The sequence below is a fragment of the Diplotaxodon limnothrissa genome, linkage group LG17 (assembly GCF_057381915.1).
Source record: "Diplotaxodon limnothrissa isolate DT_005_m linkage group LG17, D_limnothrissa_male_GT1.1, whole genome shotgun sequence".
Lineage (NCBI taxonomy): Eukaryota > Metazoa > Chordata > Actinopteri > Cichliformes > Cichlidae > Diplotaxodon > Diplotaxodon limnothrissa.
The window spans coordinates 15,922,129-15,949,155 of record NC_140612.1 but is presented as its reverse complement, the minus strand read 5'-3'; the positions used below and the strand labels follow the sequence as shown (position 1 = coordinate 15,949,155).

The 27,027-nt window shown below is 39.6% G+C and overlaps 1 protein-coding gene across 1 annotated transcript; it reads right to left on the bottom strand.

Annotated features, from left to right (window-relative positions):
- Nucleotides 1-2,142: 2,142 nt before the first annotated feature.
- On the bottom strand, nt 2,143-22,539 carry kifap3a (kinesin-associated protein 3a). Its single transcript, XM_085376654.1, is given in 19 exon segments — nt 2,143-2,247; nt 8,088-8,188; nt 11,707-11,841; nt 12,168-12,185; nt 13,333-13,512; nt 13,585-13,593; nt 15,202-15,213; nt 16,194-16,219; nt 17,950-18,010; nt 18,094-18,218; nt 19,045-19,144; nt 19,385-19,471; nt 21,524-21,559; nt 21,562-21,598; nt 21,752-21,810; nt 21,934-22,040; nt 22,042-22,077; nt 22,179-22,310; nt 22,517-22,539. Coding segments are annotated over 19 exon segments (1,389 nt in total).
- Nucleotides 22,540-27,027: the final 4,488 nt, after the last annotated feature.

Genomic DNA, 27,027 nt, shown 5'->3' with positions numbered 1-27,027 from the left:
AAAAAACCTTTACTAATCCCCCGCTAAGATTAAAACATTTTACAATTCTGGAAAACCTTTCTCATAAATACAAAACACTTCGTATAATTTTAAAATCATTATATTCAACAAAAGGCTGAAAACCTAAGGGATTGGACACTGACCCAATACAGAGGATGAGTGACACAGGACATCACTAGACAGGTAGTTAGCACACGATGGTCTGCTGTTTTGATCACAAACAGTCATTTTATTTTGTAGTGACTTACTGTTGAATGTCAAAAAAAGAAAAAAATATAGGTCCAATAGTTAGTGTCATGTTACAGCTGTGTGCAGGCAGGAAAAGAACCCAAATGCAGACTCAACTGAGGCGGGAGTGAAAGTCAAAAAGCAACTTTATTGCTGAACAGAAAAACCATACAAAACCTAAACTGGGCAAAATCTAAGAAAACACACACACAGGACTCAATACTGATACAGAACCAAAACCTAAGAACTAACAAGACATCAAGAAATCAAAGATTAATAATATAAAACGGAACACACTGGGTCACCGACACAGGACCGTTACAGTTAGTGGTTCTCCATCATTTCTAACCACTTACTGTTGTGCAAGCAGAATTTTTCCATCTGGATCTTTGCAGAGGGCCCCAATCCTCATCATGCTTCTGAGGACAGAAAAAGATGAGATAGGAGGGGTAAGAAAGAAGATTATGCAACCACCCAAATCCCTGGACTATTACAGTGTTACTCAGACCTCCCCTCCCCTCCTTCACCCTCCATCTTGCACTAGTCCTGACATGTTTTGTCACCAAGAGGGTGACACAACATCATGACACAGAATTTGATTGAGCACTTAAAGGTCCTTCAGCATTTCTTACATGGCTAATTTCATATAAATAAGCTGACAGCAGGGCTAAGGAAGCACATAACAGGTTTTGGGAGCTTTTGAACATGTTCCTAAGGAAATACACCCAGGCTAAGAATATCATTGTGAATTGGGCCTGTGTCCCACTTGGAGCATCTATAAAGTTTCACATGAAACCATCACTATGTTAATGTGTATTTGTACATGAGCAGAGCTGCAATGATCAAAGGCAAGCATTTCAGGACTGCGCAGTTATGGCGTGTGCTGCCAAAAGGATCCCACATTGCCAAGCAATAATGATGTGTGTTTGTGTCCACAGTTCTGCTTTCTCTCTCACCTCTGCTGTCCAGCTGCTGACACACTCCAGAGCCCCAATGGCTACCTTTCATGTGGTTCACAACTTAATAGGTCTCACTGATAATTTCAATGAAACACTTCCTTTGCCCTGTTGCACTGCCTGTCTCTAATCTACAGCTAATTATGTTGATCTGAGGTCTGGTAGTGATCACACACTGACTGGGAGCTGACCACACGTGTCAGTCACAAGAAATTCATCAGTTAGTTAATCACTGATGTGAAATTTGAGAGAAGCTCTGACTTAAAGAGAGGATCAACAGAGAAAATCACTTTTGAATAGAAATCATAAATGTTCTTATATAGTGCTTTTCTACTCTGAGCACTCAGAGCATCTGTTGTAGGAATGCTCCACAGAGTGCAGAAATGCTAGCGCATAGATTGAAGTTCAGTGAATTGGTTCTGGAATTTGAATTTAGATTAATTATTACATTTTTGTTGTAGAACAATAAAACATTTCTTTTGTAATTTGGGCTCTGATTCAATTTAATAAATACAACGAAAATACAGAATTCTGTAATATACATCACATTATAACAGTTCTTCCTTGGAAGATTCAATTAATTCAAACCTTTAGTCTTCTGATCTTAGCAGTATAAGATCTTTTTGACACTGAAATGATCGACAGATCCACAGAACCCTTTTTATTTTTATGTAATTTGTTGGTTTTATTATTGTATTATATTTATTGTTTTGTCCGAAACTGCTCAGCACAGTTTCAAAGAAACCCATGTCATTTCTCAGAGATCCATAGCAGGAATCATATTTTTGTGCATGCCTCTGTCATGATAAATTACAAACATTCAGATTTGAGTATTAATGTTAGATAGAAAGCACTTCCGTAGAAATAAAGTGCTTCTATGAATGTGTGCTTCAACAGTGTCACAGTACTGTGTCTCTCAGACCAGCAAAAAGATATTGCAGAGATATTGGCGGGTCCATCATGCTGAGACAGATTCCTGATCATCTTCATCACCCATACATCCTTCAGCTTTAACGCCCGCTTCATCGGGATCTTCAGGCCATACTTCAGATGGAGACTTTAGCTGAGAAAATTAATCGTTGAGGAGATTTTTCTTGACCGAACCCGCCATCAGTACTCCTACCGTTACTGGCGGGCCCGCCCTTTTGCTTGCGATGGGCGGGTGGCAACAACATGTCCTTTGCAACTGCAGTGTGGGCACTCACCAGCGGAGATTTGCCGTTGCCGTTCCGCAGCAGAGAGATGAGAGCCGCCTAGCTGCATGCCCCGTGCCCGGGAGAAGCTGGATTCAGGCGCGACTCCCGCTCCTAATTGCCCCAGTACCTCATGGGAGTTTCTATTAGTTTCGTTGCGACCGGCGGGCCAGCAGCCGCTCATCCACCTTGATGCATAAAGACATTAGTTCATTGAATGAAGTTGGCAGGTCATGCATAATTAGTTCATCCTTTAAATCCTCACGAATGTTATTCAGAAGCATGCTTCTCAGCGCTTCCTGACCCCAGCCCGTTCCTTCAGCCAAAATTCAAAAGTCAATTGCATAATCAGACATGCTCCGCTTACCTTGTTTGAAGTTTAATAGGCGGAGTGCAGCCGTTTTTGCACCGGAACCTTTGGTAAACACATTCTTAAATTTAGACAGAAAGTCTGTATAGGAAATCCCAGGGTCAGAGTTCAACACAACCTGGGCCCATTTCAGTGCACGATCCCTCCGCAGTTGTACAAAAATGTCATTTTCACTCCGTCATTATTATGACAACGTCGCTGCTCTCGAAAGATCAACGACCACTGAGCTAGAAAACTGACACATTTGTCTGACTCACCCGAGAATGGCTCTGGAGTGGGCAGGGGTCCCTCCGGAGATGGTGTGGCTACCGAGGTGGGCTAGCCGCCGGGGACGCCTGAGGGGCTGCGTTCCCTGGCTGTGCGTTGCTTTCCAGAGGTGTTATGTGGGCGACAGCCTGTGTTAACGGAGCAATCTCATTCCTCTGTTGCATAAGCATTTGTTTGTGGCGAGCTAGGCAGCCAGCGCCTGAGCCACGGGATCCTGACCTGACCTCCATGATGGCTGGATCGTTTTGTCACAGAGTTTGAAATGGACTCAGGCGCAGACCAGAAATCCTTGGCAAAGAAGACAGTGCGTTTATTTACAGTGAAACACCAGGTGACGATATATACACAGAGCTCCTCTCCTCAGCAGTTTCTTTACACACACACGCTCCCTCAGCTTTACGGGGAACAGGTCCAGGGCTGTCTCTCTCACACACACACACACACACACACACACACACACACACACACACACACACACACACACGAAGAATAACACAGGTCCGCCATCATAAATAGTGCTTCAATCTAGGGCTGGGTATCGTCACTGATTTCTAGAATCGATTCAATTCCGATTCACAAGGTCCCAAATCGATTTGATCCTCGATTCGATTCGATTCGATTCGAATTGGGGAGATTTTGCCACAGACAGTCAGAAATATTATAGTTCTGATCACTTATCAGTACATATCGGTATTTTTATATCTATAAAAAGAAAGCTGACACTTGTGAGACTTTATCAAAGGTGTGAGCATCACAGCAGATTCCTTTGTGTCAAAGTAACTGAGGATAAAACACAGAAAAACATGAAGGTGGTTTTCCTGGTCTGGGTTTTTATAGAAGATGACCTTAAAAATACTGTGCAGTCAAAAGCGAAGTGAAGCAAAGTTACAGAGGTTCGATTAGAGACACAGCTAAGGATTTTGCAATTTTGCATAATTTTAAAAAGTTTACATTTGTTCAGTATTGAACAGCAGAAATGAGGCTTTCTTGTCGGAAGTAAGTAAAAAAACAAAAAACAGCAGCCGACACCGTAGACTGGTTATTAATAAGTAAGTGAATAATGCAAAAAACAGAGATTTTTAGATGGGAAACTATTCCTGAGAGAGAGAGAGCTCTACATGAAGTGTGATTTTATCGTGGTAGAAGCAAAACAGCAAAAGTAAGAGGAAATTCGTGACAATGTTTATGTGAAGCGAAATGTGAAGCGTAGTTTGGATCGTCTTTGGCTGCTGGTTCAGTCAATATTGTTTGGAGAGAGATAAAACCTGCAGCTTCAGAATCTAGCGCAAAAAGGTAAACACAAAGCGCCCGCCGACGCTTCAAAATCAGTGAAGCTGTCGGCTTTCAGCCCCGACGGTGTGTCGTCTCACCGATTCTGATGCGTCGGCAGGTTTGTGTTTAGCTCTTTGTGCAGAATCCGTGTACCTGCTCTCATTTACTGTTTTAGCTGTTTGGCGGTTGTAGAAATTTTGTGAGGTTTAAATAAAATAAATTTATATTTTAAAAACGATTCAGGATTTTAATGAATCTATATCACGTTATTCAAGCTAGAATCAATTCTAATCGATAAATCGATCATCAAAACCCACCCCTACTTCATTTCGCTGGGATCAGCTGCAGGTGTGACGGTGAGCACAGGTGCTTGGGCCAGGGGCGGGAGCCTGTAATGAGCACCGCTCATTACGAAAGAGAGAGGTCAAAGAACAAACAAAACGTGTTGCCTACCACAGAGTCAGCCAGCGAGGCACGGGGACCATGACACAATGTCCATCATCTCTACCCCACAGTCATACACCATTCTTCATCAGCTGTCAAACACATGATCCAACCAAATCAGTCAAGCAGTTCGATTAGAAGTATAAATCAAACAAAATGAATCCAGAATGCATCATGTCTAAATTGTACTGTACACTGATCAGACATAACATTATGACCACCTGCCAAATATTGTGTTAGCCTAAAGAGCCCTCACCCATTGAGACATGGACTCCACTAGAGAGAGCCCTGAATATGTGCTTTGGTATCTGGCACCAAGATTTTAGCAACAGATCCTTTAAACCTTGTGAAGTCAGGCTTCCATGGATCAGACTTGTTTGTCTAGCACATCCCACAGATGATCGATCGTATTGAGATCTGTGAAATTTGGAGGCCAAGTCAAATTCATTGTTGTGCTCATCAAAGTATTCCTGAACCATTTTTGCTTTATGGCAGGGCACATTATCCTGCTGATAGAGTCCACAGTCATCAGGGAACACCGCTTCCATGAAATGGTGTGCACATAGTCAGCAAATGTTTAGACGGTGATATCTGTGGTGCCCATTGTTGATGCTTTTGAGGGTGGACAGGGGTCAGCACGAACACCCTGACTAGTCTGCGACTACGCAGTTTCAATACGTAACAATTCATTCAGCCTTCGTTTCCACATGCATCAGTGTGTCTTGGCTGCCAGTTCAACACTGTTCCTTCTTTGGACCACTTTTGATAGATACTGACCAGTGCAGACTGGGAACATCCCACAAGAACTGCAGATTTGGAGATGCTCTGTCCTGCCCTGGTGATATGCTCCGCTCTGTGTGCTTGTGTGATATAAAGCAACTAGATGTAGAAAAAAGTGCTTGTATGGATGTCTGTATAAAAGGATTAGTGAATGCAGCACGGTGGCACGGTGGTTAGCACTGTTGCCTTACAGCAAGAAGGTCCTGAGTTCAATTCCACCATCAGTCTAGGGTCTTTCTGTTTGCATGTTCTGGATGGATGAATAAAACATGTTGTATAATGCACTTTAGGTGCTCAAGGACAGTAAAAGAAAATGCTATATAGGAGCCAGGCTTCTTGCATAATTCTAACCCTTGCTAGATGAAAACTCCATACACTTTTATATATTTAAATTCTTTTCATATTCAGATTTGTAGACATTGAGTGTGAGAGTGAAAAGGGGTGAGGACAAAATAGAGTGACAAGAAAATAATTTAAAAAGAAAGAAATTTGCAAATGCAAATTCTAGCTCTTACTCTCCGACTCGTTGGACTACTTGCTGTGTCAATTCCCAGCTTTCATTATCAACATTTAATGTCTCTTCCAGCTGATGACTATAAAAATAAAGGCAATAAATGTCCCAAAATAATTTTAAAAAGAAAGAGAGAAGAAGCGTCATTTCCTAAGCTACCCTCCTTCTGCTAACTAGTCTGTCTGTAAGTCTCTCCTGCACTGATTTAACATTAAACAGGAAAGGCTCTGAGCTGAGGGGTGGCAGTGGGCAGGGAGCAGATTCCTAACGCCTCACGGGGAAGTGAGGCGTTAGGAATCAGAGAGAGAGGGAGAGAAAGACTAGGGCGGGCCAGGGTTAGGTATCACATACCAGGGGCCCCAGACTCCAAATCAGCCCTGTCTAGACTCTCTGGCACCTGCATCTGCTTATTTACCACAGAGAGCCACCGGAGGCTTTGTCAGGGCCACAGCACCATGCCACAATCTGACCAACACAACTACCTCCATTCCCTCCTCCATCTCTGTAAGCACCTCTCCTTTACTTCTGGCTTCCCTGCTCTGTAAAGCTCGCATCGTACCAAATGGTGACCCCATTAAAATAGAAGACGGGGAAAAGGGCAGGTCAGTGAGCATGCTAAGAAAGTGATCAAATAGAGGGGTCTTATAAATCCAAGAAAGGTGAGAGGATAAAAAGGTGGAAAATAGGGCAAAACAGTTGGTCAGGGATCCATTTTTTACAAATGGAAGAACACGTATTCCCTGTATTGAATTGAAATTGTGTTTTGTGTGGGAAGATAAACAAGGAGGATTAAGTAGAAAGACAAAACTGGAAGTGAATCTTTGGGAATAATACAAGGACTCTAATGTTCTCAAGTCACTTTTGTTTTCATTGTGCTGATCAAAAAAGCTTCATAATAGTTTCACGAGCAGTATCCAGAAAGAACTTCACCAATTTAGAGATATCATCATTTTGCCACATATGCCAGTTTCCAGTTTGGAAACATAGGGCTAAAAATATTAAAATGCCAAAGTGCCCAAAACTGTAGTTCCCTAAGCCTCTAAAGCCTAACCTGTCGCTGGGATCAGACAGGTGCTTTTCAATGATATCAGGGTCATTACGGTAATCCAGGTACGGTGTCACAGCATGTCCACAAAGACGAAGGTTGGCTGACAGAAGGATAGCGAGTGAGTGTGATGCAAAAAAACAGACATTTTATTGTTCATAGATGTCTTGAACCAGCCAGTTATGGTAGTTTGATCTAAAACCACCTTTCATGTAAACCAAAGTAGCTCCTTGAAGTTTTCTGAAAGAATGCATCAAACAGCATTAAATCTTAAAATGTTCAAGCTTTTAGCCATGAAAATATTTTTACAGACTGGTTAAACAAAAACAAACGCTTTTGGTCTCTATGGATACTCTTCATGACATTTGTGGATTTTTATAACTCATACATTGGATGTGTTTTTTAGCCATCTCCTGAGCCTAATTTAATTCCCTGAACTCAACTCTCCACTGTGCCTGTGCCTTTGGAGAACTTTTGTTGAAATTTAAGGGCAAGGTTGAAGTTCACATCCTGGTCACACTGCAAACTGGTACTCCTTCTACCATGGGAGAACCCTGATGTTAACATTAGCTGCTAACACGGACATGATGGCAGTGATGAAAGGAATGACTGACCCGGTCAGCTCAATCTTAGCAAACCCAAATGATGTTAAAATAAAAGTTGAAAGAAATTTGTTTGAGGTTTCACCTTAATTTTCATCAGCAGCTGTATTTCGGTGTTTATGTCCCCTTTTAGTAATGGAACTTAAAAACGCTAATATGGAAAAAGATACAGAAAAATGTGAAATCGTGCCAGGTTGCTTTCAGGACTCACTGGAAAAAGAAATGAAGGAGGAAACAAAGCAATGTGCACACACTCTGACAGAAGAATGAGCAGCAATCCTCTGGTGGGTTTTGGTTCCAGATGTGGTGTGTCTCTCACTTTCGCTCTGTTTCTCATGCATTAATTCCTGTATGTCATTAGTTGCTGATGCTAATGTGTGTTTCTTGCTCTACTGGCAGTGTACATTAGCCAGTCTTACCTGCGGTATGCAGTCTGTGTCGGCAAACATGGACCTAAATTTGTGGTCCATGCTGATGTTATGCAGAATGGACATGCTGAGCTGTCTCTGGCCCTCATCAGCTACAACATAAACACAAGAGAAGGAGGTAAGTCAATGGAGGAGGGGGAGGGAAGTTAATGGATGAATGACTGGTTGTGCTGTAATGTTCCACAGGATGCCAATGACCACATCTAGGAGGGCTGTGTGTTTTTCTAAAAATATTAATGGGATGAAAGGCCTCTTTAATTGAAGGTCAATTGACATTCAGTGCAGAATCAGCAACAGTCAACTGCAATTTCTCAGTTTGTTGCGTCTCTTAAGCAGTTAGTAGACAAAAACATCATGAAGGCAAGATTGTCATGCTCTAAAGGCACAGCTCACCAAACATCACCAAGGCTGTAGCTGTCGCTCAGGAGGTAGAGCAGGTCATCTACTTACTGGAAGTTTGGTGCTCAGAGGCCTGGCTGCTGCAGTCTGCATGCCAAATATCCTTGGGCAAGATATTAACCCAAAGTTGTTCTCAGATGCATCTATCGGAAGGTGGGAAAAAAAATGGCCCCTTACCTGCGCAGACTCATTCGCAGAGAATTTACATTTTAAAGCATCAACTTTGCATGCGCCACCATGAGCACAGTTCAAAGAAGTATAACAGGAATGACTGCTCAGCCACTGGTCCCCTGCTGTCCCTGTCCACATCCACAGTGGGGTATAATCTAGGCTTAGGCTGTCGGTGAGCCCAGGAACTTTATGAGTTTGACCTGTGACCACAGCTGGGGGCCTGAAGGAGGAACCAGCTACAGAGAATTAATGAAGCTGAAACCAGAGTTTCACCTTGGGAGTTTTCATTAAGGGAAGTGTTAAGAGAGAGGCTTCTCACTGGAGGACAGCCACTGAGAGACACCCTGTAATGTCCACCAGCCTCCAAAGCCCCACCCTGTTCCAATTAAAACTGATCTCAGCTGTGTTCAGTCACTGGCTGTTTAGGAAGCCTTATCTCAGAAAAATTAGATCCAGATGTACTCAGTGAACCTCTGGAATCACAGAAGGGAGTGAATGCTAAGGAGAGGGAGCTTCTAGCTTTAATTGGGAAAACAGGAGGAAGCATCAATTTTACTGCCTTTAATAAGTTAAAGCCACGCTGCTCGCTGCTTTGGCCCTTCCCGTGTGCCCACCAATTGACCGGAACATGTGCTGCTCATTAGTGAGCCTTTACCTTAACCAGCACCTTGAAGTGCACAACTACCAACTGCACACACAGAGAGGCAATAAGCTTGTCCAGGCCAAGAAAATTCCCTACTTTTCTAGAATGAACATAGAGTCGAGGATTCTTTATGAGCGAAAAGAAAGACCCCATTAAATGTTCAAAACACAAGTAGGGTTAGGGCAGCAGAGAAGGAAAAAAAGGTAAAGGGGAGCTGTTAAGAATTAACTAGACTATGTTCAAGGGCAGTTAGTGGGAGAGCTAAACTTCAATTACACCCCAGGCTAATTTAAAACTGCCTAGCCTTTGTAAAATTACACCCACAAACATTAAGAAATGTCTGTGGGCTGCACCTCTCCATTGTTATTGAATTTTCTGGATAAATAAGCATGAAGGGTTGGGTATTTGAAGACATCACATACCACATAACGAGATGTTATAAAAATGCTTCACAAAGATCCCTGCCCCCACTTAAATCCTCTAATTTGTCTTGTAATGACAATCAACATGCTGCACTGTAGCTTATGATTTGAAGCGCTAGCAGTGGTAGAAATTTATTTATCAGTATTAAATACATTTCAGTAAGTGTGTTCGTGTACTTTTTCCCTCTGCCATTTCTCATTATTACACATACCTTAATTTATGCACAGTGGTTTGATTGCTTCGCATGTGCGGATTGGATTGGTTCTTACCGACATTTGGTGAGAATTTCATGTCAAAAGGGCCTTTAGGAAAATATTTACTTTAAAAATTAGTCACGTGTTCAATACTTATTTTACCTCCTATCATTTTCCAAATGACCTCATAAGATATATTTATAGATTTGACTTTTATTCCAAATCTCAGTATAATTTAGATTTGTGGAAAAGCTGTCTTCAACATATTTTCAATAAATTTTTGGTGAATGCAATTACTCTAACTGTGCTGTTTACAACATGTGAGTAAAGCTTTACAAACATTCTAACCACTTGCACTGTAGATCTTCACATTTTGGGTTGTGTGTTTGTGAAGAGCCCAAATTCTGACAATATCTAGCTCTTTTTCCAGTGGAGTCTGTATGCATTTATGATGAGTTATGTAACTAATTTAGGGGTGGGGGCATGCGTGCACAGTTAATAGTACGTAATAACATGTAGCAGTGAACAATCACGCCTGCTCATAGTACTAATGCACTAATGTAACTAATTTACAGTGGAGTCTGTATGGCTTTATGATGAGTCATGTAACTAATTTACTTACTTTCAGTTTCATGTGATAGAGTCATTTTAAATAAGCATTTTAAATAAAGTAGTTGAAAATATAACAATAACATGCTTTGTGACTTCTTGGAAATTAAGGCAATAACTTAAATTCAGTTTTATTTACTTACTATTTATTTATTTGTTTTGGTTTTGTCTTAAATTCAGAGAAAACTTATTTTTGGTTTATAAATTTGTTTTTGCCACAAGGTCCTGAGGTCCCAAGTCTTTTCTGCACTCCCGACCCCACTGATCCACTTTAATAGATGAAAAATGTAATTTACTGCACATTAAACTGTGAATTATTTTTTTTTACCAATGTTTATGCGTGAGCTGCAAAGCAGAGATGAAGAGAAATGATGTGTTCAAGCTTGATTGTCTGATGAAACAGGAAAGAGGTGATGATGTCAAGTAGAGTCTCCCTCTTCACTTTCATCTTATCAGTCAGGGTCAGGACCTCAGGTCTGGCCTGAACAGAGATCCAAAAGGCATGAAGGGAGAGGAGACCATTGCTGTGTTGTCTGTCCTTAGAGATAATTGCATTTAGTGTGTCAGCTGAAAACTGGACAGTTGGCAGAGGGAGCAGATGATTAATGGTCTCCTGGTTCACACACAGGGCACAGAACACACACACCTAGTGTCAAGACTATAAGCAGGCGTGATTGTTCACTGTTACATGTTATTACTTGTGCATGCATGCCCCCACCCCTCCACAAAGCTCTACCTAAATCTCCAAAGACATAAATATCCGTCTCTCAACCCTGATTGTATAAAACAAAATCATCTGACCAGAATCTGGCATGTTAATCGAACAAATACACTCTATTAATTATGTACTGTTACCTGAGCCTCTCCTGAGAGGTTTCAAAAGCCCCAACAGAGATGACGATGTCACACAACTCTGCAAAGACACATCCTGTGCAGCTTTGCAAAATGGTCCCAAGGGGAACTTCAAGGGATGGGCATAAAAGCTATATACATATGCCTTAATGATTGCAAATTAATAGCAGAGATCAATGCGTCTTTCTGATGTCCCGTGTCTTTCTGTTTTAGAAAACACCTTAAATGCTGGTTCCGACACATGAACCCACAATTAAACAAATCTACAGGAACAAACAAAGGGAAACATAAACACTTAATCTTTACTGGGACTGATTACCAAGCAAAGAGGAAAGTTTGGGAATGAATCCAGCCTGGTTGTGGAGAGAAGTGTCAAAAGACAGGCTGAACAGGAGGCGCAGGGTGGCGTCCAGGAGCTCCTTGTAGTCACTGGGAACTAAACGGGCCAGCTTCTCTACTGGTCACTTTGTATAGCACAGTATAAAGCACCTTGAAATGAGTTGTTGTGAACTGAAGTCAGATTGACACAGATATAGCACAGGGTTCAACTTCATCTACACTCTATGATTGTGACTATCAGCACAGCAGTGCCACTCAGTCTAGTTCTGCGTTCTAAAGTGTCTGTTTCCATCTCCTGTGATTTGCTGAAAGCCAGAAACCAGGGTGATACAATCTGCTACCAGTTAAAACACACTCATTGCTTCTGTGTGCAAAACTAGCTCCAGTCACTCCATCCCAAACCAGACACTGAGCTGCATTATCAACTGCAGCCTGTGTCACCTACCACTGACATTTCCACTGGTGACATAGGCAGAATAAAAATGTATTAGGCAGTACTGAACTCTTATCAGATTCAGTTTGCTGAGTAAATATAACCTGATGGGATCATCACTTTTTGATTCATTAAACACCCATGCCCTTAAATACTTCAATGAGTCAAAGTGTTGAAACCAACATTTCCATGCTGGACACAAGCTTGTGTGGGTATGAAAGTTTTTCTAATGTGAATTAAAGGTGTAATCAATGGTAAACAAGGAGATAAAGCAAGTTTCTGACAGGGTCTGGGCTTGATAAAGACCCACAAACTTGAACTAGACTGGAACCACATGGGACTGGATTAGGGACAGTTGAAAAGCCAGGGTTCTGTTTGAGCACTATGGCCCACCAAAGTGGACTCTGAATAATGTTTTTAAAATGAAAATCTAATCTAAGCATGGTTTTAACTGGCACTGCAGAAGGTTACAGACATTTGTGAAAATATTATCCTTTACATTTTTGTATACAGTAAAATAAATCCTCAGTCCTTTATGAGTAATTTATGTAATGTAACAAAACAATGCATTTAAACAAACCATTGATTAGACGAGGTGAAGATAAAGGTAGAAAATAGAATTTAAAAATCTAGTTTCAAACAGTTAGTCCAAGCTTTTCTAACAATGGTCATTTTGTTAAGATTTTACCTATTTTGGTAAGACTCTGTGCTCCACGGTGTCTGTAGGTTATACAGACTGTATGAAAAAGACAATATTATAATATTAATATTGTTTTACTTAATTAGAAGAATGTGAGCAAGAAGTCTGTATTAATTAGGCTGGTTTAACATTCAACATTTTTGCTGACTTGGGACACTGTCCCACAATCTTCCCTCAAATTATTAAACCCAGAGCAAACCAGATTCTGCAAGGCTAACTTCAGGTCCTTCCATAATATTTTTGTTGGATTAAGGTCATGACTTTGACTTGGCTACTAGAAAACATCTTTATTCTTCTTTAATCATCCTATAAATACTTGCGTTGTGCTGAAGGTAGCTGTTGTGCTGCATGAGATTCAGTATAGATGCCCTGATATTTTCCTTCTGAATTTTGAAATACTATACAAATATTCTGAATGCAGTTTTACAATGTTTAATAATACCTTCTCTTATAATCTAAGATCTTTTGTTTACCATTGTCAATCTTGCTCCCCAGGAAGATAGAGTGCTTCTTGAGGATGGTGATAACAACCAGCAGTAGCTCATTATCTTCACGGTCCACAATCTTCAAAAGCATGTGAACAGTGTTTTTGTTCCTCATCTTCAGCTCTGTGTGTGTGTCTTCACCCAGGTTGAGCAGCAGAAACAGAGCAACTGCAGGGTCAAAGATAACAGTGCAGGTAACAGTTATTTTAGCTGTGGTTCTTGTACCTTGCTTTTAAAGACTTTTTAGAACTGCTGTTTAGAGATAAATAAACCTTTACTTAATTATAAAAAGACACAAATACAAAAACACACTAAACTAGCAAAAAAATATGACTTATACAAGTGTACCTTAAAAACAGAATACTGTAAAAAAGTTAAATTCCCACCCGGATCCAGTAAGGGTCCTGCTAGACCCCCATGCTAAAACCAAGCCCTGGAATGGCACAGCTACGTCTGCAGCCTGTCCGTACTCTGTATGATTGTGTATGTGACAAATAAAGGTTAGTTGTTGTTGTTCTTTATTTGCAGCTGAATTTAAAAACGGTAAACTTTAATAAACTATTTTCATTACATGTGAATTGTTTTCAAGACCTTTTTGGTTAAATTTGATGATTAAAGCTTATAGCTCATATAATTCAGAAATCTAATATGAAAAAATAATAGAATATTACATCTCAAGTACGTAAATTAATATTTTAAAAGTATAATATGTGTCTTGGTCTGGTTCAGTACACTCAATCACAAACATGGGCAAAACTGATGACTTAATATTTGTCCAGATGATGATGATGATGATGGACAGCCTCCACAAGAAGGGTAATGAAGGTCACATCTGAAAAAACTGAATATCAAAGGATATGAATGGAAAAAAGTGATGGTAATTCTTTTTAGAGAACCGGCTCTTTTGGCTCGGCTCACTAAAAAGAGCCGACTCATTCGGCTCCCAACCAGCTCTTAGGGCGGTTTTGTTGCTTTAATTAATTTATTATCAACAACAATATAAAATTATGCAGAAAAGAAATTACTAATGTAAAAAAACCCTGTGTTTTATTATTTATATATGTTTATATATAAATATATACGGTGGCCCCTAGAGACAAAGCACGTATAAACTCCAAAACACGTTGCTAGCGTTAACTGAACTTCCAAAGCAGAGCTACTTAGATCACTTAAATTACACAATTGAAAGCATGTGTGTATTGTTTGTGTATTTATACACAAGCACTCATATATATTCAAATAATTTAAACAAATGTTCATTTACCTGTTACTACCATACACCAAATCCGGTCATTGGTACTTGCTGGCTTGTGTAGCCACTAGGTAACAAAAGCTCAACACTGTGCCTAGCATCCTGGAGCACTTCTGTTGTCTTTTGTATGTGTTTGGAGTTTTTACATGTTTTGGAGTTTGTACGTGCTTTGTCTCTAGGGGCCTCCGTAAATATACTTTTATTTATTCACTCCACATAAAATGTAATAAATAATTCATATAATACAAAAACCAACTATTCACATTTCAACTTTTAACTATTTAAATTTTCAGTTTTTTCCTTTTAAACAAATTTAAAGTGAAACCACAAAACACTGCAAACCACAACACAATAAAATATAAATTAAAATATGCAAAACAAAGAAGATGTACATTCTCTGTCATATAGGCCTGGGAGGATTTTTTGGGAGAGTGTTTTCCTACTTGGAATTGCATACATAGGATTCACTGCATGAATAATCTTTCTAAATCCTTTACCATCTGTAACTGAAAATAGTTGTGGATGATTACTATACCTTTCTAATGTGATGATGTTGTGTCTTGTTGTTGCCCCTGGCTCTCTTTCTCTCTCTCTCTCCCTCCAACTCTGTTCCTGTGCTACTGCAAGTGTAACTACTGCTCCTCCTCCCTCTGCTCAGTGCAAGCACAAGGCTCACGTGCGGAGTGAAGTGAAAAAAAGTGCGAGAGAGAGGGTGAGAGAAAGAAAAAAAACAAACAAACACGTCTTCTGTCGTTCACTTCAAAGAGCCCGCTCTAAGAGCCGTTTCATTCGCGACCAGCACATCACTAATGGAAAGTTGACAAGAAGGGAAACGTGTGATAGCAAAAGATTTATAAGCAATGGAGATGAAACCAGCCTTAAAGAATTATTAAATAAGAACTTGTGACAGCTGCTACAACTCTCACACAATCATAGCTGGAACACAGGTGGTGGTAGTTGATCCACTGTGCTTTCTCAAGTTCTTGATGGCAATACCAGGTAGTATGAGCTTGGTGGCATGATGATAGAGTGGGTAGCACTGTCCCCTCACAGCAAGAAGGTTCCTAGTTCAAAACCTGGCTGGAGGCTTGTGTGTGGAGTCTGTATGTTCTCCATGTGTCTCTCCAAGTACATCAGCTTCTTTCCACAATACGAAAACAGGATTAAGTGCATAGAATAAAACACTGTATGAATGGGTGGTTAAACTGTTGATTGTAGACTTAAGTTGTTTAAGCAGTCAGTAAGACTCACAATGTGCTATATAAATGCCAGTCCATTTTCATTTATAAAAGAACAGCAGAAAGTATTTATCTGTTACCTAGTTGACAGAAAGTGTAAAACCCCAAAATATACATGAGCTGAAGGCTGCTTTCAAAGCAATCTGGGCTTCAATAACAACTCAGCACTGGCACACGTGGATCACTTCCAAGTTATGCCACGCTGACAGAGTAATTCTTGGCAAAGGAGCATAAATGAGCATAAAAGATGATATTTTTCAGAATTTGGACATTTATATCTTATAAAATCTTTTTTTAAATTGAGCTCATGAAATATTCAAATAATACTACTTCCGCCAGTGGAAACCCAAACAAAACACGCATTTAGAGGCTCTAATACCTGCGTCTTAATCTCGCTGTCCATGTCACCTCTACTTGCGGCCTACATAATGACATGACTAAATATTTTTAAAAATTATTTTTCCAAAAATTAGTTAATATGAAGGCAATAGGCAGTGTTACAGGTTTAGCCCTAAAGAATGGTGACTCATGGGGAGTATAGCCCAGTTGTAAGTAAGCTATTGAGACTTGACTGTACACTGTGTTTGTGTTTTCCTCTGAAACAATAAGTTCCGTTGGAGCAGTCTTTCAACGCCTCTCTCTGTCTTTGACGAGCAAAGTTGACCCAGACAATAAAGTAAAGCTAGTTTTCAGCTACGAGCCCGACACGCAACCCGACGTATTAGCCAGAGGTCCCTTTGCTACGGTTCGGAGCCGCGGACCTGTACGAGATCGCTGCAAAAAGTGCAGCCTTACCTAATGTCCGCCCTACTGTTACTCATTTTATATTAAGATTTAAAAATCTAGTTGGTATTGGTATGGCGACTATCCTTCAGTAATAGTAATAAATCACACAGCAATAGTACATTCATGTAGTTGGAAAAAGCTTGATAGTATATTAAGTAATCCAAAGTATTCAGAATACGTTACTCTCATTGAGTAATGTAACGGAATACGTTACAAAATACATTTTAGGGCATTTATTCTGTAATCTGTAGTGGAATACATTTTAAAAGTAACCTTCCCAACACTGGTTACTGGCTCTAAGAATACTGCTGATATCTTTCTTTTGTTTTGTAGCAGTCCTCAAGCAGATTAACTGCATATGCTTCTTAAGTGTAACCAGTGATTAGGTTCATTATTGGTTAATCTTGCATTTAATTTCATTTAAAAACAGTGAAGACAAGCAACCCCAGGTATTTTTTTGTCTGATCAGCAGTATAGCACCCAAAGTATCCACCTCACTATCCATGACCAAGAAAAAGAGCACATCTTTCCTTGTGAAAAGCTGAACTTTTCATTTAGTTTCAAAAACATCATATGGAACTATGGATTCATTCATACAGATGATTCATATTAAAAGTAAAATCACAGACAAAAAATTAAGAAAGAAGGCAAAATAGACCCACAAAGGACATAAAATCCTGTTACTGAAACTAGTTTTACAGCACGGTAAGCATAATTAGGAACAACAAATAAAACCAAAGATCTATTGCATAGAGGAAAATTAAAGTGAAGAACACTCTACCTTGGAGAAACCTGGTTACAGCAGGATGATTATGTTAGTTTAAATCTACACCCAGACTCATACTAATTGCCAGAGTCCTCAAAGCACAGGCCGAGGAGGGAATCTTCCACTCCAGCTTATTAATCAACCAAAGACCGAAACAGAGTATTATTTAATTTGAAAGCCTGACGCTTAGCCTGAAAACCTCAGAAAACTGTTTTATTTTTTATTTGTTATCCATCATCTACCTGAGCCTTACTCAGAGTTTCTACCCTATTTCTATCGATCTGACTTTTTATCTGACTTCAGTGCTCAACTCAGATAAAATAATTATTCTGGCCACTTTTTAACTCACAAAAGTGCTGCAGTTATGGCCAAATGATGCAGTTTAAGTTATCATTTAATGTCTGTGAAATTAAATAAACTTAGCTGATTTAATTTTCTGGAGCAACAACGGGTCAAAGAACCAAAACAGCAGGAATCACACCTAATTTATCAACAATTATAGCTGCATACGGAGAACAAGCCACAGGACAGCTGAACTAATCACCCACTAAAATTAAGTCTACATAGACTTCTTGTGTTCTTCCTCTACTTTCTTTAGATTTTTGTCCTCAGAGAGTGCTTCATGTAGCAATAGTCAAGGAACTCAAATAAATACAAACCACAAAAAACACATAATCAAGTGTTTTTGACTCTTTATAAAGGGATATAAGCCTCCTTCTTCTGCAGCTCATCTTGCCAAAGGTCATACTTCTTCAGCTCATATTCAATGATATTCACACACAGGGACCCAATCTTGAAATGTGTGATCATTCCATGGAACTGAAGTAAAAGACTGCTATTTATCCAAAAGTGAATTTTCAAAACTATTTTTTTTTCTTTTAATCAAATTTGGGATTCCAGCTGTCATTGAAATTACCCAATCGGTCACCCCTGAAATATTTTACAAAGCAAACTGACAAAGTCAAAACACATCCAGTCAAACAGTATGTCCTTGTCTGACGCATAATCAGCCCAACCTGAGCCATTTCACAAGCCAATTAGTGTAACATGGACAGGGAGACAAGCCAAGAATGACGATCAGTTTTCAGACATACATCTTGAAGCCTAAATTCGCCCTGACAGACGTTTATGTGTTGTTTTAGTGAGGGCTTATTTTATCGTTTCAAAACACACAGCTAAAGAGTAAAACTTTGCTGCCAAAGATGGGTGATTAATGTGAGAGAGACAGAGAGAGAGCAGATAAACATGAACATGACCCTGGAACAGGACAACTGAAATATAATAATATAAATAATCTAACAATATATTAACAAGATGCATATGGCTGGTATGTTCGGATGTCCAGATACCTTTGGCCTAACTATGGTGTTGAGGTGGGGTCTTGGGTCAGCTCCAAATGGGGGAGGTGGAGCTGGATGGCTCAGGGCCATCAACAGGTGAGGTGACTGGCACATCTCTTGTACATGAGCTAATCCCTCTGTTGCTTCCCATTTCAGCAGCATGCTGGAGCAGTATGCAGTTAAGGAGCAAACCACATCACTGTTCTCCCTGCCTCTATTGTAGATACACCAAGCTTATTCTAGAGTGACTTGAATGCCATCTCCGATTCTAAGCCCTGCTATGTTACTACTCTTGAAACAATATACTAGATTTTTTACCTGGAGAAACAGAAGAAGACAGAGATGATGGTTGTTGCCAAGTCTATACTCCACTTCCAGTCTTCTCTTAGGACTCTGGCCAAGGCTCTAAGGACAGTTTCTGGGAACACACGGGTAAACAAGAGTCATTATAGATATGTGTAATGGATATGCAGGAGACAAAATAAAGGAATGAGGAAGGAAAAGAAAGGAAAAGCAGAGTTTTTGAAAGTGCAACTGGAGGTTAATTTAAAAGAGTGTTGGGTAATGTGATCATGCTGACTGCTACTGGGGATTGTGACCTGTGGGTGCTTCACATCCAACATATGTCTCCGTGTTCATCTCTTCTTTCCACCCTGACCCCAGAGTCTCGGTTCACATAAATACTTGGCTCTTATCAGTACTGGACTGCCTGATGTGGCGTGGCAGATGGAGTGAGCAGACAATGCTTTATGACAGAAACAAATGAAGTTGTGCCATCTCACAAAGGATGGAGGCAATGATGGATACATGCTGTTACAGGGAAAAAAGGGCTTTTGGTCACGAAAGGGAGACGAGCAGGAGCTGAGCTCTGTTTTCTTCCCAAGTCAAAGAGTAGCAGAGTGAAGGAGCTATAACACTGAGATCTTAGTGAGTTCTAGCAATTTTGATCTAAATACAGTCATTAAGTAAAGGTTTGCAGTAATTCATGGTTCGTCTTCTAAAAGTCATGTGAGCTTAATTCCAATTTTGAGCATAAAGACTTTTTATAGATCTGAGTAAGGTCAAGTCAGAGAATGATCCAGGAAGAATATCTTTGAACAAACACTTAATAATCTGATCTCAGTATATGACCACCTCATTCAGACTGCGGCTTTTTAAATTATTATTATTATTTTTAAATTTTATTTATTTGAACAACTCTCCTATCTATGTACAAATACAGTTTCTTCAGAGAAATAGAATACAGAGTCACAGACTTAAGGCACAAATATAGGATCTATAGAGGGAAAAAAGAAAAAACAATATGTAAAAAAATATAATAATAATTAGAAAAATAAATAGTAGTGCGTTACACCCAACACTGCACAAAACTATCTGTTTTTCCAAAAAAACACAAAAACTTTTCAGTAGTACTGCATAAAATCCTGTTTACTCTTTCCCTCCCAGGCTTCTAGACTTCTAATTGGCCAACATTTCTACACGGCTTGGATTTGGTTCTTCACAACGTTTGACTGTGTTTTGGCCGTTTACATGTGGACGGAGAGATTTTTCAAAACTGCACGTGTGGACAAGATTTAAAAAAAAAAACAAAAATGGAAAATCTCTGTTTTCAAAAATACCTGTGTACGTGTGGACGTAGCCTATAACGTATCTACCTTCCTTACCCTTTATTTCTTTGCGAGATTCAAACTTAAGGGAATTAGTTATCAGAATTGCAACCCCTCTTTTCCTAGAATTTGTATGAGAGCTGTAGAAGGTTTTTTTGAACCTAAATTTCCTTAATTTTTTGTGTTCTATTTTTGATAAATGAGTTTCTTGTAAGAAAATTATCTGTGTCTTCTCCTTTTTGAGTTTAGTCATAATCTCGGCTCTTTTAACTGGGTTACCAGTGCCATCAACATTAAGGACATACACTTTATTTCTTCATGTGTAGTATGCATTATCCTTTTGTGATTTACTGGCTGTCTTTTGAGACCCCCACAGGCACCCCATTGAACCCTTGTTTAAATAAAACATTTTCATTAACAAACTGCAACTTAGTTTAACTATGTACAAATAAGAGGACTTCAATAAAGATGTACCAGCCACCTTCCCCACCTGTTGTTCCTCTTTTTGTTTTTGGGGGGTATGTCTCTCGTATTGAAAAGCCCCCCCTCCAGTAATGAGATATGACTCACGAAAGATTGTCACACTCATACTAGTGCTTGTTATTATGTACAGTCCATCCCTAGCCAACTTTGTGTTCCATATAGTCCTACCAGACACACCTTAGATCCATCTTGTTGTCATATGTCTCCATATTTGCCTCTCATTCATTGTTATCCCATATGGAAAAGATATATGTAAATCTTATAAAGTTTCTATCTGTCTTGTGTGAAACTTGTATGAAAAGCATACAAGAGTGAAAACAGATATAAGATCCCTTGAAAAATTATATAAATGAAACGTATGTTTTGGATACTTACTAAAACAATATATGAAAGTAATGAGACAGTGGCCACTTTCATGAGTAAATCATATAAGCCTTATATGATTAACTATATGAAGTAGGTCACATCTTATGCAAGTCTTTTATAAGTTTTCACTATTTCTTTTCCATATGGGATCCCTATGCTGAAATTCTTGAATTCTCTCTTGAGCTCACCTGCTAGCCAGGACTGGACCGGTTTCCATGTCGCTGCCTGGTTGACAGACGTCCCTCAGTGCTCTTTTTCTCTCCCTGCTGATATAATTAGTGTTTTCCTAAGGTCACTTGATATAATTAAAAGTAATCAGAAGAGCACAAAACAAGTTAAACAAGTCTTTTCCTCAATGTCCTCATAAAGCAGCTCACATATTCATCAATTCTGATGATGCCCGCTTTGTTATCCACCTGTAAGAAAATAAACACCAGTCGTCAAAGAGAATACAGTACCATATTGAAGAATAGTATATAAACATATATACTGTTTTACATATGATCCAACACTGCACTCCATTATTAACTAAAACAAGATTTTGATGGAGCCTTAAAATCAGTCCCTACTTCTAATCCAGCACAAGGAGGAAAGTCTTGAAGTGATATCTGTTTCTTCTCCTGGGTGTCTGTGAAAAGCAACATCCACAACAAAACTATTACGATAAACTAGTTCCATTATTCATAAAGAATGAGTCTTACAACAAATGCTCGCAGTCATATTAAAATAGTCCTAGAAAACTCATCTGTACCATTTGATTGCTTGCCGTTTTGCAGGTAGAAGAGCAACTGCTCCACTTCATGGAGTTTAGATGGGTGAATCAGTGGAGATTCCTCAACCACCTTCTGAGCAAGAGTGTGTGTCTGTGCTGGCATTCAGGCCTTTTAGGCAAATGCTAAAAGTGGCAAAAATGCAAAGGTAAACATTAAATTACAATGTTTTTTTTAATGTAAGGTACATAACAAAAAATCAGCTCATGTCAATAATTAGTCTCACATTTTCTGACAATCTTTTTGGACGACAACCTTGGGTTCCTCCAGCTCCCCAAGAACAGTTGCCTCCACCTTATACTGAACAACAAGAGCTGTGTCAGTCGGGTGGATATCCAGAGTACATCCCTTTAAATTCCTGTGGGTCAAGCAATTGTAAAATTTACACCAAAACCATGGTGTTGTAATCATCTGCAGAGAGCTAACTGCCAGATACTAACAGCTCTCCAGTGAGAATCACCTGTTTTGATTTCTTGGGTACATTTAAAACAATTCAGCTGTTGTTACTAAAAAAAAAGATGCTACTGGAAATCTCAGTAAACACATCCACCATCTCATGACTACCTGACAGACTGGCTGTAGTACATGATACTGGGAAGTGATCTGTCTGGTATTGCGGGGCTGTGGTGTCTCCATTTCTAGTCACCTTGTACAACCTCAGACTTTCAATACAACTCTGGGTCATGCCACATACAGAAATACTGTCATTAGTCTCCGGTAGTTTAATTTACAGAGCATTGTGGACAATCTTTTGGAGTGGTCTGAAAGGAATCATCTGCTTTTGAATGTGAAGAAGACCAGAGAGATGGTGATCAATTTCAGAAAGGAACAGGACAGCTACACAACCCTTGTCTACCCTGAGACAGGATGTTGATGAGATGGGCATCCGCATCAACATCAGGCTGAACGGGAAGTCCAACACAGTTCAGTAAACAGGTGCAATTTCCCAAGGAAGCTGAGACCGTTTAAAGTGTGCAGCAATATCATTTTCTAACAGTCAGCTGTGGTAAGTACAGTGTATTTTGCTGTGGTCTGCTGTTTAACAGCTGGTGACACCAACAGTGAAAATACTATACATCTGTGTGGCAGAGAGGCATCTCACATATGTAAGTACTGTAACAAAAAGATTTACCAAATAAAGGACGCATAAAGTATTTAACACCTCATCTCATTTTTTGTGTGATTTGTTTAGCTGGTTAGTGTTTTTTGTCTCACGGCTATGCAATCATATGCCTTTTTGGGAGAAATCAACTGAGCGACGAAATAATGACTGATCTATATTATGAGACGCCTCTGTGGTTAAATCAAATTCAAACTTACTTCCTCTGAGATACTTTCAAAAACGTCTAACTGCTGTTATCATGTAAACTGACAAAGCAAACCAAAATATAAAATAAAATTGAAACATTAAAGCCTTAAACTTAGGAGATGTTCAATGACTCAGCGGGGTATTTTTCCACTCCATTGAAATATTTTCACAGTTTCCAGGCGCTCCCAAAAACAAATGTCTCTGCATTACTTGGAACATTCCCAGTAAGATTTCGTTTAAATCATTGTACGTATTTTTCGGACCATAAGGCACACCAGATTAGAAGATGCACTGTCGATGAACGGGTGAACATTAACTTTTATCGAGTGGTTAGCGTTTATCCTCCAGATTCACCGTTTATATTATGCTAACATAGCTGTGTTGCTAGCAATCACGTAGCACATCATTATATACCAGCTAGCCCAACATCAGTAATCCCACAAACGTCGCTGCTGTTTAGTTTTCTGTCTTCATTTATGTTGGAAGTGATAGCAGAGCTGTACGATTTAATTTTTTCAGAAATCCCTGTCAGAACATGGTATATCATGTTTAGGTGGAAAATAGCGAGCTAACTTCCTGCTAACTTCTAATTCCGTTAAATTTAATAAATTCTGTTTTCATGGATGCCTGGATGTTAAACTTAATTGTTACACCTAGTAAAGCAGCAACACTGATCATTTTATTAAAGATGAAAGAATTTAGACAGTCTTAACTGTCAGTGATGCTGCCGTGTTCGTTTGACTTTAGGACCTGAAGCGGAGTTTGGACCCTGATTACTCCGCCGCCAGGCTTGGAACAGTAGCCGTAATGCTCTGACAATCCATCAAGTGGTGTGTTACTTTTACATTTAGTAAATGCTTACTAAAGAATTTTTGACAGATTTTTGAGTGCCATGTACCACATAAAATCGGTTCGAGGTCAGTAAGCACAACCAGAATGCATACATAAGGCACACTGTAGATTTTTGAGAAAATTAAAGGATTTTAAGTGCGCCTTATAGTGCGGAAAATATGTATATAGGGCTTTGGAATTGACGGTGCAACGTATTGTGGGAATTTGGTGCCATATTTGAAGGCCACGAATCAAAACAAACTGTGTTGGAAGGAAGATTGCTACGAACCATGCTTAAAAGCAGCTCAAAAGAAAAAGGATGTTATTGAGACAAATCGTGTCCGGATGCAAAGAGATGGTACTTGCAAAAAATAGCGTGCATTGGAAATGTGGACCTGTATGAAATACGGCAGTGGAGTAGAAACCTCAAAGACCAAACCGCTATTAACTTACCCTGATATATTTTCATACCTCGTCTCTGGAGTCAGTGCATACATGGCGAGCCAATTTCGCAATTATAAATCTCTGGAGCCACACAGCCAATTCACCAATGGTTAAGTACAAGATTTGCCTATTTTTAAGCCTCCACGTTGTGAGTAAGTCATCATTCAAAAAAAGGTAAGTCAACTTGAGTACTGCGAGTAAAATGCGTTTGATCCCCCGTGAACATTCAGATTGATTAGCGCAAGCATAAATTCAGTCATGAGGGCGAAATTACAGTGAGAACATATGGAGACTCTGTTAGATGGACAACATAGTGAGTTCAGTGCATTGATGTGATATTGTCCTGAAGGATTTAGTCATTCTCGATGGTTAAAGACATTGCAATAATTTATTCATATTTACTATATATAATCCTAATTATATATCTTGCTTCCGTGTTTGTGTCCTGTGTCACTACAATACATTTAGTTTTATACATTGATAATTGACCTGCAGAATCTCCTTATCATATTAGGTGTCCATAACTGTCACTTACAGACAAAATTTATGCTTTCTCCATCTTGAAAGTGATTACATTGATGTATTACATACTTTAGGTTTATTTTTTACAGGCAGGTTTCTAAAAAAGAACAGGCAGATTTAGAATATAACATGCAGCGTTCTATAGATGGATGCATAAAAAGATGAAAAATTACATGTATGTGCCAACTTTCTAAACACGTTCATTGTTACATTTATGATAAATGGATTAGAAAGTAGATAAAACACATTTGTGTCGGCTTTGGCTCATTAAAGATTTTGTCTTTAAATTAGTTTTGTCTTTGTATGTTTCAGGAAATCATTGTCTCTGAATTTTGTAACCACCGATAAGGGCCAGGGTTCGGTGGGAAACCGACCTCAAAGTTGAGCTTAGTGCAGAAGCATGGTCCAGAACTTTTAGATCTGCCAAGAAATTGTTTTCCTGTAACAGACTCCAGGAAAGCCATTACAGAATCTTATATAGACTGCAGCGTACCCCAGAGTTTTAAAATAAAGTTCATCCTCAGATTTCTCCTCATTGTGTAATGTGCGATATGGATGTGGGGACTTACTACCATTGCATACGGCAATGTCCTTTAATTACTAGATTTTGGAAGAATATTGCTACAGGGAGTGCAGAATTATTAGGCCAATGAGTATTTTGTCCACATCATCCTCTTCATGCATGTTGTCTTACTCCAAGCTGTATTTGCTCGAAAGCCTACTACCAATTAAGCATATTAGGTGATGCGCATCTCTGTAATGAGAAGGGGTGTGGTCTAATGATATCAACACCCTATATCAGGTGTGCATAATTATTAGGCAACGTCCTTTCCTTTGGCAAAATGGGTCAAAAGAAGGACTTGACAGGCCCAGAAAAGTCAAAAATAGTGAGATATCTTGCAGAGAGATGCAGCAGTCTCAAAATTGCAAAGCTTCTGAAGCGTGATCATCGAACAATCAAGCGTTTCATTCAAAATAGTCAACAGGGTCGCAAGAAGCGTGTGGAAAAACCAAGGCGCCAAATAACTGCCCATGAACTGAGAAAAGTCAAACGTGCAGCTGCCAAGATGCCACTTGCCACCAGTTTGGCCATATTTCAGAGCTGCAACATCACTGGAGTGCCCAAAAGCACAAGGTGTGCAATACTCAGAGACATGGCCAAGGTAAGAAAGGCTGAAAGACCACCACCACTGAACAAGACACACAAGCTGAAACGTCAAGACTGGGCCAAGAAATATCTCAAGACTGATTTTTCTAAGGTTTTATGGACTGATGCAATGAGAGTGAGTCTTGATGGGCCAGATGGATGGGCCCATGGCTGGATTGGTAAAGGCAGAGAGCTCCAGTCCGACTCAGACGCCAGCAAGGATGGAGGTGGAGTACTGGTTTGGGCTGGTATCATCAAAGATGAGCTTGTGGGGCCTTTTCCGGTTGACGATGGAGTCAAGCTCAACTCCCAGTCCTACTGCCAGTTTCTGGAAGACACCTTCTTCAAGCAGTGGTACAGGAAGAAGTCTGCATCCTTCAAGAAAAACATGATTTTCATGCAGGACAATGCTCCATCACACGCGTCCAAGTACTCCACAGCGTGGCTGGCAAGAAAGGGTATAAAAGAAGAAAAACTAATGACATGGCCACCTTGTTCACCTGATCTGAACCCCATTGAGAACCTGTGGTCCATCATCAAATGTGAGATTTACAAGGAGGGAAAACAGTACACCTCTCTGAACAGTGTCTGGGAGGCTGTGGTTGCTGCTGCACGCAGTGTTGATGGTGAACAGATCAAAACACTGACAGAATCCATGGATGGCAGGCTTTTGAGTGTCCTTGCAAAGAAAGGTGGCTATATTGGTCGCTGATTTGTTTTTGTTTTGTTTTTGAATGTCAGAAATGTATATTTGTGAATGTGGAGATGTTATATTGGTTTCACTGGTAAGAATAAATAATTGAAATGGGTATATATTTGTTT